The following is an 18,209-nucleotide window of genomic DNA, read 5'->3' as shown; positions in this document are numbered from 1 at the left end:
TCCTAAAAGATATAATTCAGTGAAGTATTATGAATTTAAACATAAACCATTAACTATGCAGTGTGGTGCGTTCTAATAATTTTCCGTCCGGGGCAGGGAATAAGAAAAAAGTGGGGGCGGGGGGACTAGGCCGGAGGAAGTCTGGGAGGCCGGCGGCTCCTCTGCTGTTCGGCCACATGCCTGTTGCCTAGTGTAGAAGCCAAGTACTCACAGGTGTGATCAGTGTAGGGGGTTGGTCATGTTATAGCAAGTGGGGGGGCATGACCCTAGCGGGGTCCTGCTATCTCACTACTCAGGTTAATTGTTCATGGTCACTTTCTGATCCTGAGCCTGGTGCAGCATCGCCCGTTTGGTATCATTGTCCCTCAGGATGTTCCCACATATCCAGTACCTCTTTCCAGAGGTCCGCCAGGGGATGCCTTTGAATACCCTGTGCGTTTTCCCTGGCCAGTGCTCTCCCCTCCGCTCCCGCCCAGTGTGTCATGTCACGTTTACAGTCCTCTACTGTGGGGCCCTTTGCCAGTTACCAGGTTAATGCTATATGCAGGTTTCAATTGTGACAAGCATTAAATCACAAAATAAAAAATGTGGGCCACCAGATACCAGAGAAATCACAACAGAAGACCAGCATTTCTTCTTCGCCAAAAAAAATCCTGCTCACCCCTATAATCTAAGGGTATCTGTAACTATATGAGAAAAAACATGGAGGAAAGGCTTCCCTGACACCCCCCGCACCTCTTCTGTTTTTTCCTAGTAACCCCTATCAATGGCAGCAGAAATACAAGTATACAGTGTAATAATTTTAAAAAGCATATGGGTAAGGGGGCATTGGACAATTACGAAGCAAGCAACACTCGTCAGGCCACTTGTCCAAAAAAGGATGCCAACCACAGGACACAATGACTGTTTGTTGGTATGACACAGGGGTTTAATGCATGAAACTCCTCTGGTAGTCTTAAAGTGGTCTTTGCCATCGATTAAAGATAGCCAAGGTCTTTTTTTCTGCTACTTCAATCATGAATGTGTTGGTGTGATAATAGATGCACATGGTTTCCATGTCCCCCTATTTTCTTTTTTCACCCATTTCGACTTTCCCTTGAATTTTTAGGTGTTTTTGCTTGTTCTACTCAGGCAGCAGCCGCCCCCACCATCGGCACATAAAACAATAACAAAACGGGTTTTAAACCCGTTTTTATTATAATCTGCCTGGGTCTGCCTCCAGGACTCTGCTGAGGGGATGACACTGTGGTGGGAAAGTGATAGTGCACTCCCTTGTCCCTTCACTGCACATGAGGTGTTTGGCCTGACGTTTCATGCCGGCCAAACACCTCATGCGCAGTGAAGCCTTCTCCAGCCCCAGCTGCGTTGCTGGGGCTGGAGAAAGCAGGCACAGGCTCCAGGTCAGCCAGGGTGCGCAAAGTCTCAGCCTCAGGCCAATCCTGACGCTGCTGTCACGAAGCGTCATGATTGGCTACAGTGCAGTCTGGGAGCCTGTCCCAGAAGCAGGAAGAGGGCGATGGAGGGGACACCGGAGGCGATCAGGTAAGTTATTTTTTAATTCTAATGTTGTCCCCCGATCCCTTGCCCCTCCTCCCCTGCCTCCCTCCCTCCCCGGCACCCTCCTACGACACGCCCTGTCACTTTGGCAGGGGACTTATCACTACCGTCCCACGGTGTATAAAAAAGTCAGTTGGCCAAATGCTGAATAAAATGTATGTCAATAAGTGTGAATTTTCAGAAACTGAAAAGCTAATGTTTGAGATCAAATTGTTTACATCGCCAAATATGTGCTTATAGAGAGAATTGAGGGATAATCACTTCTGCTCTCTCATACAATATTCTATAATATTGCCTGATTCTGTAAGGTTTCACATAAACTGAGGGATAACACTGCAATATGGGTCTGTAAAATAAATCTAGTTCTGTTGTCTGTGAGATGTATGTTTTTTTTAAAGAGATTCTCCGTCATAGCAGATGGCTGAGAGTATATTTGCATTAGCTAGGAGGGGAAAATTGCACAAAGTAAAATGTAGAAATGAACAAAAATATTATAGGGCATGAGGGATTGTATTTTCTCAGCTAACTTTACAAGCTTCGCTTTTTCTTTACATTATTTAAAGACTGTGTAAAATGCACCATTTGCCTTGGAGTAGGTGAAAACCTACCACCCCTGGGGAGTGCGAGTTATACTTGACACACCAAGGATGTTTTAGAACATACAAAATTAACATATTTTGATTTATCTAACCATATGATCTCGGTTTCCCTGTCTCTATACTTTTGAGGGAGTTTTTATGCACCTGACTTTTTTGTGGAATATATGTAATAACAGGTCTCTACTTCGCACCTTTCTGAATGACACACCTGGACATTAGAGTCAACCTGCTCCCTCTTTATTTCACAATGTGACTTTTGTTAGTGCAAAAGCACTTAAAACTTTTATTGTCACCATTATGAATGCAACATGGTTGTCTTGATCCACCAATTGTAGGCGAATACAAATGGCAATATCAAACAATACTCTCTCTGACTTTACTTTTTGTAATACAACGAAAATTTGACAAGCAACACCGAAACAATAGCAAATACTCCAAGTTACAAACTGTAGTCAGAGCTGTCTAAAACAGTGGTTCTTAATCTTATGATAGCCGTGGTCCCTGGCCTGACTAATTTATATGATTTGAACCTCAAACAATATACAAAAGTACAAAAACAAATATACATGAAAGAAATACACAATTTATTAAATATTTTCTTTAATTTACAAGCAAAGAAATATACAAACCTCAACATTTTAATTCTAATGGGAGGGTTTGAGTTTGAGAAAAAGCATTATGCTCAATTCTGACCTATCTCTTTGTCATTTTTGCTCCCATTATATCCTCTCTTTTTTGTCTCTTCATACTAGAGTTTCAATTGAGATCTCTAATCATACATATTACTGTATGCTGTACTTGTGCTGCTGCGACAGATCAAGCTTAGGATACCAAGTTAATTGTTAGCCTGAATTTTAAATTCCTTCAAGCCTACAGAGAATTTTACAGTTTTCAGTTTTACATTTTGCTTTTTTATGTATATATACTATATGGATCTGCTGATAATATTTAGTGTTCTAAATAATCGAAGACCCCTCAAGTAAGTTGCGTGGACCCCCAGGTCTTAAACACAAAGACAAGAAAATTGCTAGCTTCTTTAAAGCACCCCATTGGAAGGAAAATTCTCTTTATCACTTTTAAAAGCTTTTGAAAATAGAAAAACACTCAGCGCAATTGTTTTCTTTTTCAACAGTCTGAGTGGTTGTTTCCATTAGTTTGCAGTGTGAAAAATACCATGTGCTAAAATCCACTGTAGACAAACTATTTCTAAGTCTCCTTATTGCAAGTTTTTTGGGTTTCAACAAAAGAACCACTTTTGCGTCTCCTACATAAATAAGTCTTCCTCACCTCTTTCCCTATATGGTAACATAAATATTTTAAATGTATTACAAAATAAAAACAAATGCTACAGTGCTATTAACTTAATTTTAAATTAAATGTTTATTTACTTAGAATATCTTAAATTAGATGAAAACAATATTGCAAGATAGGTTTTAAAAACTTCAACCTAAAGTAAAATGTTTAGATTTAATTATTATGTATTAAAATGACACTTATGTATAGATTTCACTGAAACGATGTTATATTTATAAAATGAAAGTTACATTTATAAAAACATTTTTTTAAATAATGTTATCATTGAATAATATTTATTGTTATAAAGCATATATTTATTTTTTAACAAACAATATAATTTATTCAAATTTTTAAATCAAAATATATAATTTTCATTTACCATTATCTCATGTGGGGTTCTATTTTAAGTCCCTGACTCCATTATTTTCTTTGGGAGGGTGTATCAGTGGTGGGCCATGTATGGTGCTGTACTTTCTAATGCTCCTTCTTGGCTGTAATATCTTTATACTCGTAAATTTGGCTCCACACCCTATTTCATGATGTGAAGACATGCAAGAATACTTTAGCGTAACATTATACTCGTGAATGGTGGATTACCAAAAGTAGTACGGTTACTCAAAAACATGTGTAGATTTACTTATGTGGAAGTTTACCTTTGTGAATAGGCTCCGATGTTTGTGGAGTGCTCCACTTTTTCTAAATGACTGCTAATTAAGTATTTAAGGACATGCAACTTTTCAATATAGCTATTCCAATCAGAGGATAACAAGGAGGCAACAATCATATATATAACATCGGTATCGGTGCACCCACTTTGTGACCATAGGGGAAGCGACTTGATGCAACATGTGATCCATTAGGTAGCTGCAATACCCTTGGTACTGTTCCCTATATCTCCCTCACAAACTTTGCCCCAGTAATGTAAATGTGCCTCAATGTCAATGTAAAAAGACAAAGCAGTCGAGGACCCTCCAACCAATACTCATTTGGAGTTGTAAAGGTTCAAGAGCACACCAAGCAGCTGAGAGGCTTAAGAGTATCAATGAACAGATCATCCAGAAAATATTAGAAATCATGAAGTTTATGCAGCTTTGCCATCTCAGAATACAGACAAGAGGGAAATCAGATTGAAACTGGCTAATGATATTATGATCATCACATGTCTATTTTGTCAAGCAACCACCAATTTTCAATGGTTTTACTCAACAATGTAGAAGTGGTTTTAGAGTAATGGTTATTCGCATAATCTACATCCAGTAAATGTTTTTTGTAATATTTTTGAGAACAGAATCACCATAATTGAATCTAAAAGAATACCTCTTAATAAGATGTTAATCATTTTGGCTAAGAAATGGCTAAACTGTCAAATTCTGTCCTGGTCAATGCAAAGGTAAGATCATTACCCCCATAACTGGGCAGATCAGGGCCATATTTATTAAAGGATTGCGTCGCTTTTGCACCACGAAAATTCAATTGATCATGCCACGCAAGGCCATCTTGCATGGCCCTGAGTAGCTTACTAAATCCAGAGTAACGCAGCGCAACACAACTCGCTGTTTTGCATTACTCTGCCCCAGGGAGCTGTTCCATGGGTGGTGCATGTGTGTTCCCACGCAAAAACCATGAGTTTTGACACATTCTCAAATTTACCAGAAGTGATAGAATTGGGAATGTGCCAAAACTGCTACGCCTCCCCAGGTGTGGCACAACAAATATGTTCATTTCTCCTTGTTACTTCCTCTTTCTATGAGTGCTCCAATCTACAACACACATAGAAATGCCTCAGGAGATTGTTTTTGTACAAGAAGGTAGCCTTCCTGCACAAAAACAATCCTGCTTACAATGCAGACACCCTTGTACTATGGTGCAAGAGTGCCTTCGTTAGCACTAGGCAGCACATTGTGCACCAGTGCTGGGAAAAGACAGGATTGTGCTGTAGTATGTTAAATTTGGCTCATTCCTGCCCTTTCCCTGTCACATAGCGCAGAACAGCACAGCAAGGTGACTTCCTGCGCTTCGTCCCGAATACAAAACTTCATTGTGTTTACCATACTGTTCAAAGAAATTAGCTAGGAAACATATTTGTGATCTTATCTAGATAAACTAGCAAACTGAGAGCAATTCTCTTATGAGGTTTTATATTGCATTGGTTAAACAGCATTTTGTATCATGCAACTGAGCACTTAGAAGTGCATGTTTGATGTATTTAATCTTTGGACGTATATTAATTTGCGTTGGCATTTCTAGTGCAGTGCTTGGGGATCCATTTCCATTTAGAGCATTCCCTAGTCTAGAAGCTATACTCATGCTACCACAAACCTACTTTGTATTTTCAACTTCAATTAATTTGCCGTATTTTCTCAACAGGTCCTGATCCGCAATTTTAAAGGGCAGGATTTCTGTGGCGGGAGCCTGATCAGTAGTCGCTGGGTAATCTCTGCCTCTCATTGCTTTGAGGATGTTAATCCACATCATGTCACTATAGGTAAGGGGCATAGTGGCTGTGATCAAACATAGGTTACACGTGATTGAAATAATTGCATCTATGCTATCCTTTTACATGTACAATCCCCCCCCCCCCCCCAATACCTGCATTTCATCAGAAAATCATATCCCCAAAAGCAGATGTCCCAAGAGAAGTTGCTTAGGAAAATTTAGCATTTGCGTCCTTGGTCCCACCCAAGTGTTTTAAAACCCAAGGATTAGGTTGTTGTCCGCTACCCGAATGTTGAGCAATTGGCCATAAGGAAGTGGAACTAGCTTGCGTGAAGTGGCAAGTCTACTTTACCTTGTCTGAAAAGTGAGTGACAATTTGTAGACTCCTAAATGCATCATCTGCTCTCTCACAGCCTTACATTTCTAGGGCCCTCATCTGTACTTTGAGAGTGCAGGTTTCACTGTGTAGTTTTCTCTCCAAATGACCACAGACAACCACACTGCTTGCCCACTGCTCTCAATGGAGGAAGCTCCAGAAATATAGGAGCTGCACTCCCATAGGGGAGCAGAATGTTATTCTTCATAGGAGATGAGGCATTCCCCAACATTCAGAAATCAGTATCGAGCCACATAACAAAAATAGAGACATACGATGAACATGTGAATTCAAGGATCTTGTTGCCTCTTGTCCAGTTAGTGTGACATATGTCAGTTCTTGTTGTGTCCCAATACCGAAGTTACCCTCTCCCAGGTCTTTGCAGCTTTCCTTAGTGGACTTCCCCTACACCTTGAGGGAAAAAGATCAACACTGAGTTCTCCATTGTTCAGGGTCTTTGACTTTACTCCACTCCACATGTTCGGAAACAACCAGAACAGGGATGCCAAGCTTCCAGGGCTAACACTTGTTTAGGTTTACTGGAGACAATACCCACAAAAGACAGTAGATGTTAATGTCCAGTTCTCAGACTCTCGAACAGGGTTGATGGCCGTATAAGAGCAACCTGTTGACTTGCTGCCCTCCAGCAGGACTCCGGTGTGCTATATTGTCCATGGATCTCAGCCACTCTGTGCTTCAGATTGGAGGGGGAGCACATTCTTGCAGTGAAGGAGCCAGGTTGCCATAGACTCTAATGCAAGCCAAGGAAATGAGCCCCCGTTACCTGGTATGGCAAAACAAAACTGAGTTATATGGGGTAATGTAGGCCCCAAGGGCTTCAATGCCACTGTACCTGCTGTAATAGTGATAGCTACACCCCTGGATTGGAGAGGGACACTCACCATTTGTACAGGGTAAACCTACTATTGTCCATTCAGCCTACTCACTAGGTCTTTCCCAGCCTCTATGGGTCTTTTCCCACAGGTCCAACAAGTCTTTCTAGAATGTTTGTTGTTCAGTCACTCTCTCATAAAAAACACCAAAGAACACCCTACCCCGGACAGAATTCAGGTACGCCTATCCATTCACCTGGTGAATCACACTCTTATCCTGTGCACAATGGCAGCCAGGTCCTGCCTACACCGTCCATCAAGCCACCTCCTTGCTGTTTAAAGAAGCAGTTATCATTTGATCATTAGGCCATGCACAACACTGCCACCTAAGGCAGGTATCGTGAATAGGCACAGAGATCATGCCTCTTCATGAATACTCCATCCTTCCCTCTCCCTTTATTTAGGAGTTCTATAAAACATGTACAAGATCTGGATTTAGCAGCACTATACACGGGGTGCAAAGTGGCAAAAAGCTGCAACCAACGCAAGTTGTGTACAAAGTACAAAAGATCATACCGGTCAGACAAAAAGGGTAGGAAGAGAGAGAAATTATACAAAATTACATTGCCAGTGGAAGTCCATGCAAGAGAGCCATCACAGCACTAATAAACGGGGAGAGGGAGACAAACTGGGAGCATCTACATAGAAAGATCTTCTTGGGTTATGGAAATTGTTAAAGGTGTCTGTGCCTCTAAAATAAGAGGGACTTCAGCTCATTGTTATGGTCTGGCTTGACAGCGCAGCTGTTGCCAGACAATTATGTGAGAAACCCCAGGAGAGAGGCTCTGGCTCCGCCCACATGCTTGGAGTCAGGAGTGCATGCTTTGATTGGGCAGAAGCTGTGTGCTTCCACAAAAATGTGCTTGTCTTCCACACAGCTGTGATCATTTTGTTTATTTATCCAGCTGCCTGAGCTTTAACTTTCAGGGGCACACACATGACATTGTAATGCTGTTAAAGTGTTCTAGATAATGTTTGGAGTTTTCCTCTGGCATAAGCACAGATGGGACAAGGGCAGTCATTAACTGCATGGATTATTAAGTCTGGCTTGGAAATGTAACTTTCACCTGACCTTTTAACGTACGCCAATATTATTCTACAGTTCTTTGCTTCCCCACAAATACATATCTATTTCCATGCTTTCAACTTGTAAAGCTTCACATTCCATACACTATTCTTTTAAATCCAGATCTACTGGCATTACTAATGCTTGTTTTTAAATACTTCGTGGCTGGACAGGTTCAGATGGCTGGGGAAGAATGTGACTGCAAACATTAGGGTTGCTCCCTGAGAAACCTTGTTTGAGAGTTCTTTTTTCTTGAAAGTTGGGGTTTTGGAAGTAGGCTGAGAGAACTTCACAGGGGCCTTGATCCACGTGAGAGGATGATTTTGAGGTTCTGTAATGTCAATTTTCGGTATGTAGAGCACAGAACTTTATGTACTATGCAGGTCCGTTCATAAAGGTTCCTGACTTCAAAGAGTGGTCTTTTTCCTCAATGTGTATCTATCTTTGTGTTCCTCCCCCTCTACACTCCCTGCTCCTAACAAAACTGCCCTATACTCTCAATGTATGCCTACTTATGCATGGGTCTTTTTTTCTGCTCCTATCCTCCCCTCCACTTGCAATTCATCTGCATTTTACTACCTGCTCTCCCACCTCTCCAACAGTCTATATTCCATTCCTAACACCCTCTACATATGTTAGTCTCTATAGCCTGCCCATTACATTCAAGAGACATTTTAGTCGTTTCAAAATAATGGTGCCTTAAATTGGATACTTAAGCTCCACTTGGGGTGCTGAGCAGCACAATCTATAAACTCATGGTTTACTAGATCCACCTCCAGCTTGTACTGAAAGGTAGAAAAGCAAACAAATTCAGCATTACTTGGAACATCACTTCCTGTTCTTTTTCTTCATTCTTATAGGAGACTTTGACAAGTTCCGTCGTGACCAGGATGAGCAGAAGATCGCTGTGTTGAAGTTCTACATGCACCCTTACTATAACGGCCTCTACTTTGACAATGACATTGCTCTGCTACACTTGAGGAGTGAGGTGCAGTTCAATGACTTTGCCATTCCCATCTGCTTACCCAACCCTAACCTGTCACGCATGATGCTCCAGGAAGGAGAAACAGGCATGGTTAGCGGCTGGGGGTCCACCCGGTACATGGGGCCCTCTAGCCGCTTCCTCCTCAAGGTCAGTCTGCCTGTGGTGAGCCAGGCGACGTGCATGAAGTCCACTCAGCAGGTCATCACAGGCAGCATGTTCTGTGCTGGCTACAGCATTGAGGCCCGGGACTCCTGCAAAGGGGACAGTGGTGGACCGTTTGTCATGTCTTTTCGCAATACTTGGTACCTCATGGGAGTCATCAGCTGGGGCGAAGGCTGTGCTGAGGAAGGCAAATATGGAGTCTACACACGCGTATCAGACTACATTCAATGGATCAAAGAAGTCATCGAAGGGATAAATGAGACAGAAGGTTTAGCAACAGGATTATGAGAACAAGAATGCTATTCACAACACTCAGTATGTCTTTTTGTGTCATCTCTTCAACTGGTACCAGGAGGTTGTAACCTGAGACAGCCCTTCAAGCTCTGGCATGAAGACAGGGGGCAAAACTGCGATAACACTTTTTCAGCCACAGAACGGATGCTAAGTATCCTTCTCGCTAATCATCGCCAACAAACTGTGCATTAAACTTTACATCAACTACTCGTGTTGAGCAAACTTTAACTGTCCACTTGCCCTCCTTCTCACTAACCTGCTCTTCAGGTCCCAGACAAAGGAATAGCCTCCTAGACGTACACAGTGTTCCATCTTGCTCTGCTAACAGAAGTGTATGTCCTGTCCCCACCCACAATTAAAGATCCTGGTAGCAAATGTTCTGTAAATTGGAAGGTTTATGGTCTCAGATTTTTGACAAGTTTGCGAATTTAAGAGAAGGCACCCAAGCAGTTGCTTTTTCTAGTCCATTCAGATTTCCAGTCATAGCCTAGTGGTATTCACTGATCAAACACTTAAGGACTGGGGATTCGCAAAAATAACATTAATATGTACAGTCTATTTATTTGAATTTACTAACCTTTTTTATTTTGCAGGAACTTAGTCTGTGTCTGGGGACTAAACAAAATAATATAGTACATAATGTTCATTATTGCCAGTAATGTAAACATCATTGCAATATATATATTATGTATACATCTGAATATTTGTGCAAAAAATTGGTAACGTCCACAAGAGATCAAATTAAAACAGACAATCGCATTAAAACAAGGCAGCACTGAGTACACATCTGATGGCACAGACTTTCATAATTAGAGCAAGAGGAAAGTTAAATTGGGCCTTCCAAAAACCACCGCTTAAAGTGCCTGTAAATGTAAAGTGACCAATGCTTGTTAGTGATTAAAGTGCATCTAATAAATGAAAACTGAGACCTGTGATTATTATCGAATAAGATTCATCTGATTGGTGAGATGCCATTACCCTGTTGCTGGGGGTCTAGGCATGAGATTCATTGTAATTGGTAAAAGTGACAGTCTCTAAAGTGCTGAGATGCGTGGCTTTGCACAATTTGTTGCCGCTTTTTAGGTCTCGCCTAGGCAGCGCGCATGCGCTGCACTAGGAGATTATCTTTAGAAATCGTTCTGCTCCTTTTGAAGCACACTCGTGCTTGTGCTGGCATCCACCTTGCGGGAGCGAGCAGCGGCGTGCGTGCTAATTGAAAACATATGGCTCTCGAACCGCTGCTGTTCTCTCCCGCAAGGTGGAGGCCAGCACAAGCACGAGGGCTTCAAAACAGCTGCTGCTTGTTTTTTTAACTGTTTTACAAAGGGATACAAAGTTCCGCCACTGGAGGGCAGTAGAGTGTGAATCGATGACCGCACGCACACCTCAGAAATTCTCACAAGTTCACTTTTAATGGACACAACATTGAACATGGGGTGGGGAATTCCTTGTGATTCCCAAAGAGAGCACCGTGTGGGGGGCTCACGCCGGCCCCTGCACGCATGCCCCTTTAAACGGCAGCGAATGCGGTAGGCCTTCTGCCGGGTCACGCGGCTCTAGCTGTAATACTCATCAGCGGCAGCAGTCACCGAATGTGGCGCACCTTTGAAGTGAACTAATTCAATTCAAAACATTTTGTCAAACAACTTAATGTGAATGCCAAATAAGCCCTATCTGTCTAAACAGGGCTTTCAACAACTTATCACTTCTATTGTTAACAAAAATTCCAGCACCACTTCAAATAAAACATTATGCGGCGCCCACAGACGCAGGGCTCAGCCACTGCTTGTTTTGGAACACTTGCGTTTGCTTTATGGAGATGGCTGACGGTGTGAATGAAGTTGGCATTAGCAGCTAGAATGTCACGTTTAAATGAAGTCCTGGGTTCAGTGGCTTCTCTAAAAGTTATTTTTTTTGGTGTTGGGGAGGGAGGGGGGCTGGTGCAAAAGGGGTACTATATAAACTGTTGGGCCACCTAGAACATGCAATCATGAAGCATGTGTAATGTAAACATTTTAAGCAGACTGTGAATGAAACATAACCAAGGTATGTAGCCTTCTCTTCACACCACTTTCTCCTGCAGTTTCTCTGTTAGCAAACAACCCTTTTCTCCTATTATCTTTCTGAAGCCCTCCATCTGCATCTCTCACACTTCATCTCTTTCCTCTTACGCACCCTCTCTGCACTCTCTCCTACACATTCTTCCTTGCATCTTCTTCATTTTACCATCTCCACGCAGACACAAAAAGCATCCCCTCACCTGTAAGCACTGCATGCTCTTTAACTTTCGCCCTCTGAATATTTCAACAGCTGTCTACCTCCCTTACACACTTTCACACATAATTACAACTACAATTGGCACAGCTGATCATTGCTCTGTGTGCTCTGCAGGGAGGCCAAGGACTGCATGAGCATTTTTTCTGAACCCCTTGATACATTTGCTCATCCTTTGGCCTGAGTACTCAAGGATGTCCCGTTATAAACACCAACAACCTGCACTCACACAGACAGAGAGGGACTCTAATAACAATATGCCCTGTATACAAGTAAAATGTTGCATGAACAAAAAAAATACAGAAACACAATATCCTAGAAAAGGTAAATACTCTTATAGAATGCCAGAGTAGGTAAAGAGTGAAAAGCATATAAGAACAACTTCACTGATCCATGGCTCTGAGGGCAGAGTGTTTTTGCTGGATGTGGCTGTCACTAGGTGGCTGGTGACAAGCCCCTCTGCCCCCATACTCCCTGTAGTGGCACCCCATCTATGTCAGAGGTTCTGGCTGTCACCACCTTTCACCTGCTTCCAGTGACCCACCAGCTTCCACATCCTCAGATCAGAGTGTGTTAAGAACTCTGCCTGTTACAGCCATGGGTCCATCTCTGAGGAGGAACCCTGCAGCTCTGGGTGCGTCTGTCCCTGGCCGCTATATGCTCCGCTCATCTGTTGGTTAGTTCTTAAAGTCTCGTGGGCGAGTGTCAGAATACGGAGGTCATGTGATGCTCTGAATGTGAATTTTTTGATGAAGAAGTCTTGAATAAGTCTTTATCCTTCTCTCTAGTGATGTTTGGGGTTATCTGTGTCTTAGAGGGTCATTTAAGATTCAGCCAAAGTGGGGCACTGGTCATAAACAGGTGGATGTCTTGCCCACCAAGCTCACTCTCCTATGCGTTATCCGTCAGGGTCTCATCTGACTCTGATGTCAGAAAACTGTAGACAGAGGTCCAATAACCACAGGGCTGTCCACTACAATACATCTGAAGCCCCGCCCAATTTAGAAGAGAACTTCCAACACACACATTTGCCATGTTCACGAATGCTACGAACAGCATGGACGTCCCAGACATGAAAATGACACAAATGACCCCAGTGCACCATGAGAAAACTGACAGCTGATCAGAAGCATTTAGTTTTTTCTTTTCAGAAGCAAACTCAGTTTTGGTGGTTTGCTTGAGAAATCAAAACCAATGCCAAGCATGCCACCATGACATGGCTAACTGTCTCTCAATACATTTTTACTGAAGGAGCTTCAGCCATGTCGGCCCGGAGCAAATTCAGCATAAGTTCTTTGCTAGGCCAATGTAAACCTTATAATTCAGCAGGTAGGCCTGTGCCACCTCAGGAGTTGAGCTGCCCAACTCTACACAGGCCCCTCAGTTTTTGGGTGTTGAGGTCTTGTGTTTGCCTGTGTCCAAGCGTCGGAATGTTGTGTTCGCCTGCATCTGAACCTCTTCATGTTGAGGTGTGCAGTTTATCTGTCTACTAGTCTCTGGAGCTTGGTGTCTTAGGTTTGTGTATGTGTGTGTGTGTAAGTCTCTGGATTGTGACGTGTAGGTTTTGTTTGTATTTAAGTATTTGTCTCTTGAGATGGTCTGTATTTCAATCTCTAAATGTTAAGGTCTTGGATTTACCCATGTGCAAGTACCTTTTTTCTTGTGTTGGTCTGTATCTAAACTTCTGGGCTTAAAAGACTTTGGTTTGCCTGTATCCAAGTATCTGGGTCTTCTGTTGGTATGTACGTGAACCTCCTGATGTTCAGATCTTGGTTTTCTCGGTATATTAGTCTCTGGATGTTGAGGTTGCAGGTTTCCTGTGTCTTAGTATCTGGATGTTAAGGTATTGGTTTTGTCTGTGTCCAAGTATCTGGTTCTTGTGTTGATCTGTATGTGACCATCTGAATGTTCAGGCCTTGAAGTTGCCTGTGGGAGAATATCTAATTTCTTGTGTTGGACTGTATTGAAACCTCTCTTTTTAAGCACTTTTATTCGTCTGTTACATGTCAAATAATGTGCTTTGATGTCCAGAATGAAGTATGACGCGCTATATAAATGCTACAACACAATGACACATGTGTCTCTTAACTGTAGCCTGGCACCTTTCATGGATTGCGTATGTAAACAAACCCAAGCCTGGGAAAATCGCTCGTCCTTGGATCAATTGCACCAGTTTGTTTTGGGTGCCTTTAGAAAATGATTGCTCCAAAGACCGTAGCCAGCTTTTCTTCCCTTGTATGCTTTCATTTTTAAAAACAATGACAGCCTTTGCTAAGTCTTTGTGGTGTAACCTACCTAGAAAACTGTGCCATTGGATGACATGAGTGTGCACTCTCTCCATGTCTGATTCTGTAAAAGCAAGAGGCACTCCGAAAACAAGCATTGACATAGCCAATATGTCTTGCCTTTGGGACATTATAAGTGTTTAGCCATGCAACAGTTGATGTTGCACCAAGGATATTATTGTGCAGCATAATTAAATACTTATAAGGTCCCAATGGCGAGACCTATTGGTTATGCCAATGCTTGTTGATGTTAGACCCTTGCTGCTTCCAACGTTGGCCTTTCCGTCAATACTAGATCATGGTTAAAACCGTGCAGTGCTTGCTGTGGAAGCTGCTTTATTGCATTGAGCAGAGACCTGGTTGTCTTGTATGCTAGTTGGATGGATGGAATTGCCGCTCAAGAGTGTCATTACTGCAGGGCGACAGGACCCGATTTGAAGGGCTCTCAGTGCTGGGCGTAGCAATGTCCTCCTACAAGATATGAGGCTAGGCTAGGGCATACACAGATTAGATGGAGCATGCTTTGACTGTGACCACATAAACGGCAGTGCTTGTTTGGCCAAGCCTTCTTCCAGGTGGGTACAAGGGTCCTTTGAAGGAAATTATAGCCATGCTGGACGACCAATAAGCTTTGTTTTGTGGCAGCTGAAAGATGTGGGGTCAAATATGGCTGTGGGCCCCAGGAGTTGCATGATTGCACGACTGCCCACGCGTGCCGTTCGTGCGCGAAGTCTGCCTTGTCGATGATCCAAGATTTCAGTTTTGCACTCTTATTGCTCCTTTAAAGGTGGCGAATTCCATGATTGAGTTCCAGGCTGTTTCTAGTTTTAGGGCGCAAATGGCCTGCTGGAGGACAATTGGCCATGAGCTTTTGTAATGATTCTTCCTTTCCATTTCTAACCAGCAAGTGCAGACTATTGAGTCTAATAAAGCTGTTCTGGGTTTCCAGGAGAATTTGATAACTCCTCACTGGAACGGGATGAAACAGGCCAAACTCCAGTCTAACCAGAGATTGTGAAGTATGTTGTGGGAGAGCGAATCATTACTAAAAGAGAGTCGATTGGAGCAAGTTTATTGTGGTTACGTCGTTCCCTTTCAATAGTTTGGAGCCATAGGTGAGTGATGGTAAAAACCTTGCACTGATGACCTGAAGCAGATACTAACGTAATATGCTGCATGATCTTTTTGTAGCAGTTTGAAGGTGAAGTGAATTTTGCTTGCAGTGGCTCTTCTAGAGGAGAGACGCTCTCTGAAGGTTAGTTGGGCGACCATGTGCACATCAAAATATTTTGTAAGGTTTAACCAATACTAAAGGCTGACCTGAGGCTTTTCAAATGAAGGGGGTGGTTGGTTCTCAGAGATGAAGTTGAGAAACATACCACTTTTTTTGTTATGGTTTAATTCCAAGCCCAACATTTGGGTGTATTTGACCAGTTGGATAATAAGGCGCTGAAGGGCAATCGGGGTTCGGCTAAGTAAGATGATATCATCAGCTAATTGAAAGCATTCTAGTGGTTCATGAGCTAGTTTGGTTGGGTTGCACACTACTTGGGCCAGTTGGTTGTCAAGGTCAGCCGTACAGATGTTAATTACACAGGGGGCTAGAACACACCTCTGCTGTAGACCTACATATGTGCTGATCTTGTGAGTGGTTCTATGGGGAACGCCGACCTTGCTTTTGACCCAAGTCTCTGAGTATAGTTGATAATAGCTTCCAACAGTTTTGATATCACTCCCAAACGGGCCATTTGTGCCCAAAGACGATCCCTTGGAACCCTATCAAAAACTGTTTACAGGTCCACGAAGCATGCATAAAGCTTGGTTCTTTTGGCTTTTGCCTTTTCTACGAGGAGGCTGAATGCCAGAAGATTGGCTGTTGTGTTTAATTCAGCCAGAAGATTGGTTGTTGTGTTTATGCCTGCTCTGAGTCCTGTCTGGGTTTTTGGGATGATGTTTGTGGTGGAAACCCAAGCTTTCAGGTCAATCAAAAGATTTGAGGTGTAGATCATTGCTTCCACGCCGATAAGTGTGATCAATCTGTAGTTTGGGGGATTGGACTGTGAGAATGATTTGTAGATAGAAGGGAGTATACTGCCTCGCCAGAATGGCAGGATAAATTTGGTGAGGAAAGCGTAGTTGAACAGCGGGATTAAGTGAGTGGCCCAAAATGGTCGATCTTTTTTAAAATACAATGTTTTGGGGTCCATTTGATCCTGGGGCCCCATCAGATCTAAGTTGTTTAAAAATGTGTAGTACCTGCAAATGGTCTGACAACTGGCAGACTGAGGGTTCTCCATTGAAGTAGGTTGGCCACGGGCCCCGGAGTGTGCGAATGCAGGCCTTAATGGACAGACAAAGTTGTCAAAAGTATAAACGGCTGCAATGTGTGCAATCCGTTTCCTGTTTGCAAGTTTGTTGATCTCAGCCCAATACCGTTTGCTGTTTGCTCATATGAAGGAGATTTGTCCATACCTTTGTTTGATAGGTGATTTTGGCTGATCATATGGCTTTTCTATACACTTGCCTTATTAAGAAGAGCTTGTTTCTGGTTTCTTAGTTGATCTGGGAGTCTGCTTTGAGAGCCCGTCGGATCTGCCTTTGCTTCAATAGTAATTGGGTGGGGGGGGGGGGGGTTTAGACCACTCTGCCCCCGTGAAGTTTGTGCCTTGCTTTGGAATAGATTTAATTGGAAAGGTGGGAATAAGGGAGTTGACAAGACTTCCTTGCCCGTATGGGAGTTAATGGTTTAAGGCAAGCCAGGGGGTCAATTGCCAGGTAGACAGTGGCAAAGTCTATTATCTTCTCTGTGGCGAGGTCTGAGCTTGTGAGGTGTTTTAGGCTGAAGGCCCTGGGAGATGTTAACATGTTATTTACTGCTGTGACCCGTAATGGGCAGATCTTTAGCTCGAAGTGCTGGGGAAAGTGGTCACTTCCCACGCTACAGGTAATGCCAAAGTGATTAAACATTGCATACTTGCCAGTGTATAGTTCAAGACTGCATTTGTTTTGTGTGACAGCCTGGTATATGCTGTCGTTTGATCCTAGGGAAAACGCCTATTTAATGTACAAAGGCCAATGCTTTCTAAGGCACGGATACAAGACTTTCCTCACTCGTCTGTACTTGTGTAGTTTAAGATAATTGGTGGTAAGGCTTGGTGGGTCTGTACTTGATGGACTGGGGCCTTCTCACATCTGCTTTGTTCCCTAACAGCACCAGGTTGGCATGAGAAAAAGTGGATTGGAGAGTTTTGATCAGGGCAGTCAAAGCCTTTATTTTATCACTGTTGCTCTTATTACCTGGATGTATACATACATTTAGAACTAAGAGAATGAAGTGGTTATGTAAAGGGGAGGAGGCTGAGAGTTTGACACATTGTATTCAAGAAAGGCCCAGGTCTAAACGTCCCTGGTCCAATTGGAGATTGGTGGCGATGTAGATGGAAAGGCCTCCCATAGCTCTTCAAGCCCGATCAAGTTTAGTGGCTTTATTGTGATATTCTTTAAAGCAGACTAATGGTGTCTACGTTTCTACCCAAGTTTCCTGCAATAGCAGGAGGACAAAATGTTGTAAGTAAGTTGTGAAATAATTCTCACCCACCTTGCTGCTGAGGTCATTCGTGTTCCTGGATCAACATTTTAACTGTATTTGTTCCGAAATGGGCAAACCTTGCCTTTGAACCCATGCCTCGCACGGGGCCCTTGGCAAGGATCCATTTGGTGGCTTTATAGTGACCAGCCTTGTATTTGATGGTTCTCCTAATCTGTCAGGTTGATGTTTGCTTGATATTTCTAGGCAAGCTCTAGATTTGATTGGTTCTGTAGCACCAATTACCCCCCTTAAAACTCCTCTGGTTGGAAATAGCGCTTTGATTTTGTCGACCCTGTGAGGAAAGTAGGGGGCTTGGGCACAACTCCGACTCCATCCTTCTTATTTTGATAACCCATCTTGAAAATTCTTCCTTGTTCTGACAAACTTGAGTTGCTAT

At 42.8% G+C, this 18,209-nt stretch overlaps 1 protein-coding gene across 1 annotated transcript in view; it reads left to right on the top strand.

Annotated features, from left to right (window-relative positions):
- Window positions 1-10,586, top strand: part of LOC146785538 (coagulation factor X-like) — a 214,879-nt gene extending 204,293 nt beyond the window's left edge. The window contains exons 8-9 of the mRNA XM_085634669.1: window positions 5,820-5,937; window positions 9,084-10,586. Coding sequence (XP_085490795.1) covers window positions 5,820-5,937; window positions 9,084-9,658 — 693 coding nt within the window. The 3' untranslated portion in view covers window positions 9,659-10,586. The remainder of the gene's footprint in view (window positions 1-5,819; window positions 5,938-9,083) is intronic.
- Window positions 10,587-18,209: the final 7,623 nt, after the last annotated feature.

Source organism: Triturus cristatus, chromosome 11 (assembly GCF_964204655.1).
Source record: "Triturus cristatus chromosome 11, aTriCri1.1, whole genome shotgun sequence".
NCBI classification, from domain to species: domain Eukaryota; kingdom Metazoa; phylum Chordata; class Amphibia; order Caudata; family Salamandridae; genus Triturus; species Triturus cristatus.
Note: the sequence above shows the minus strand (reverse complement) of the source record. Positions and strands in the feature narration are given on the sequence as shown.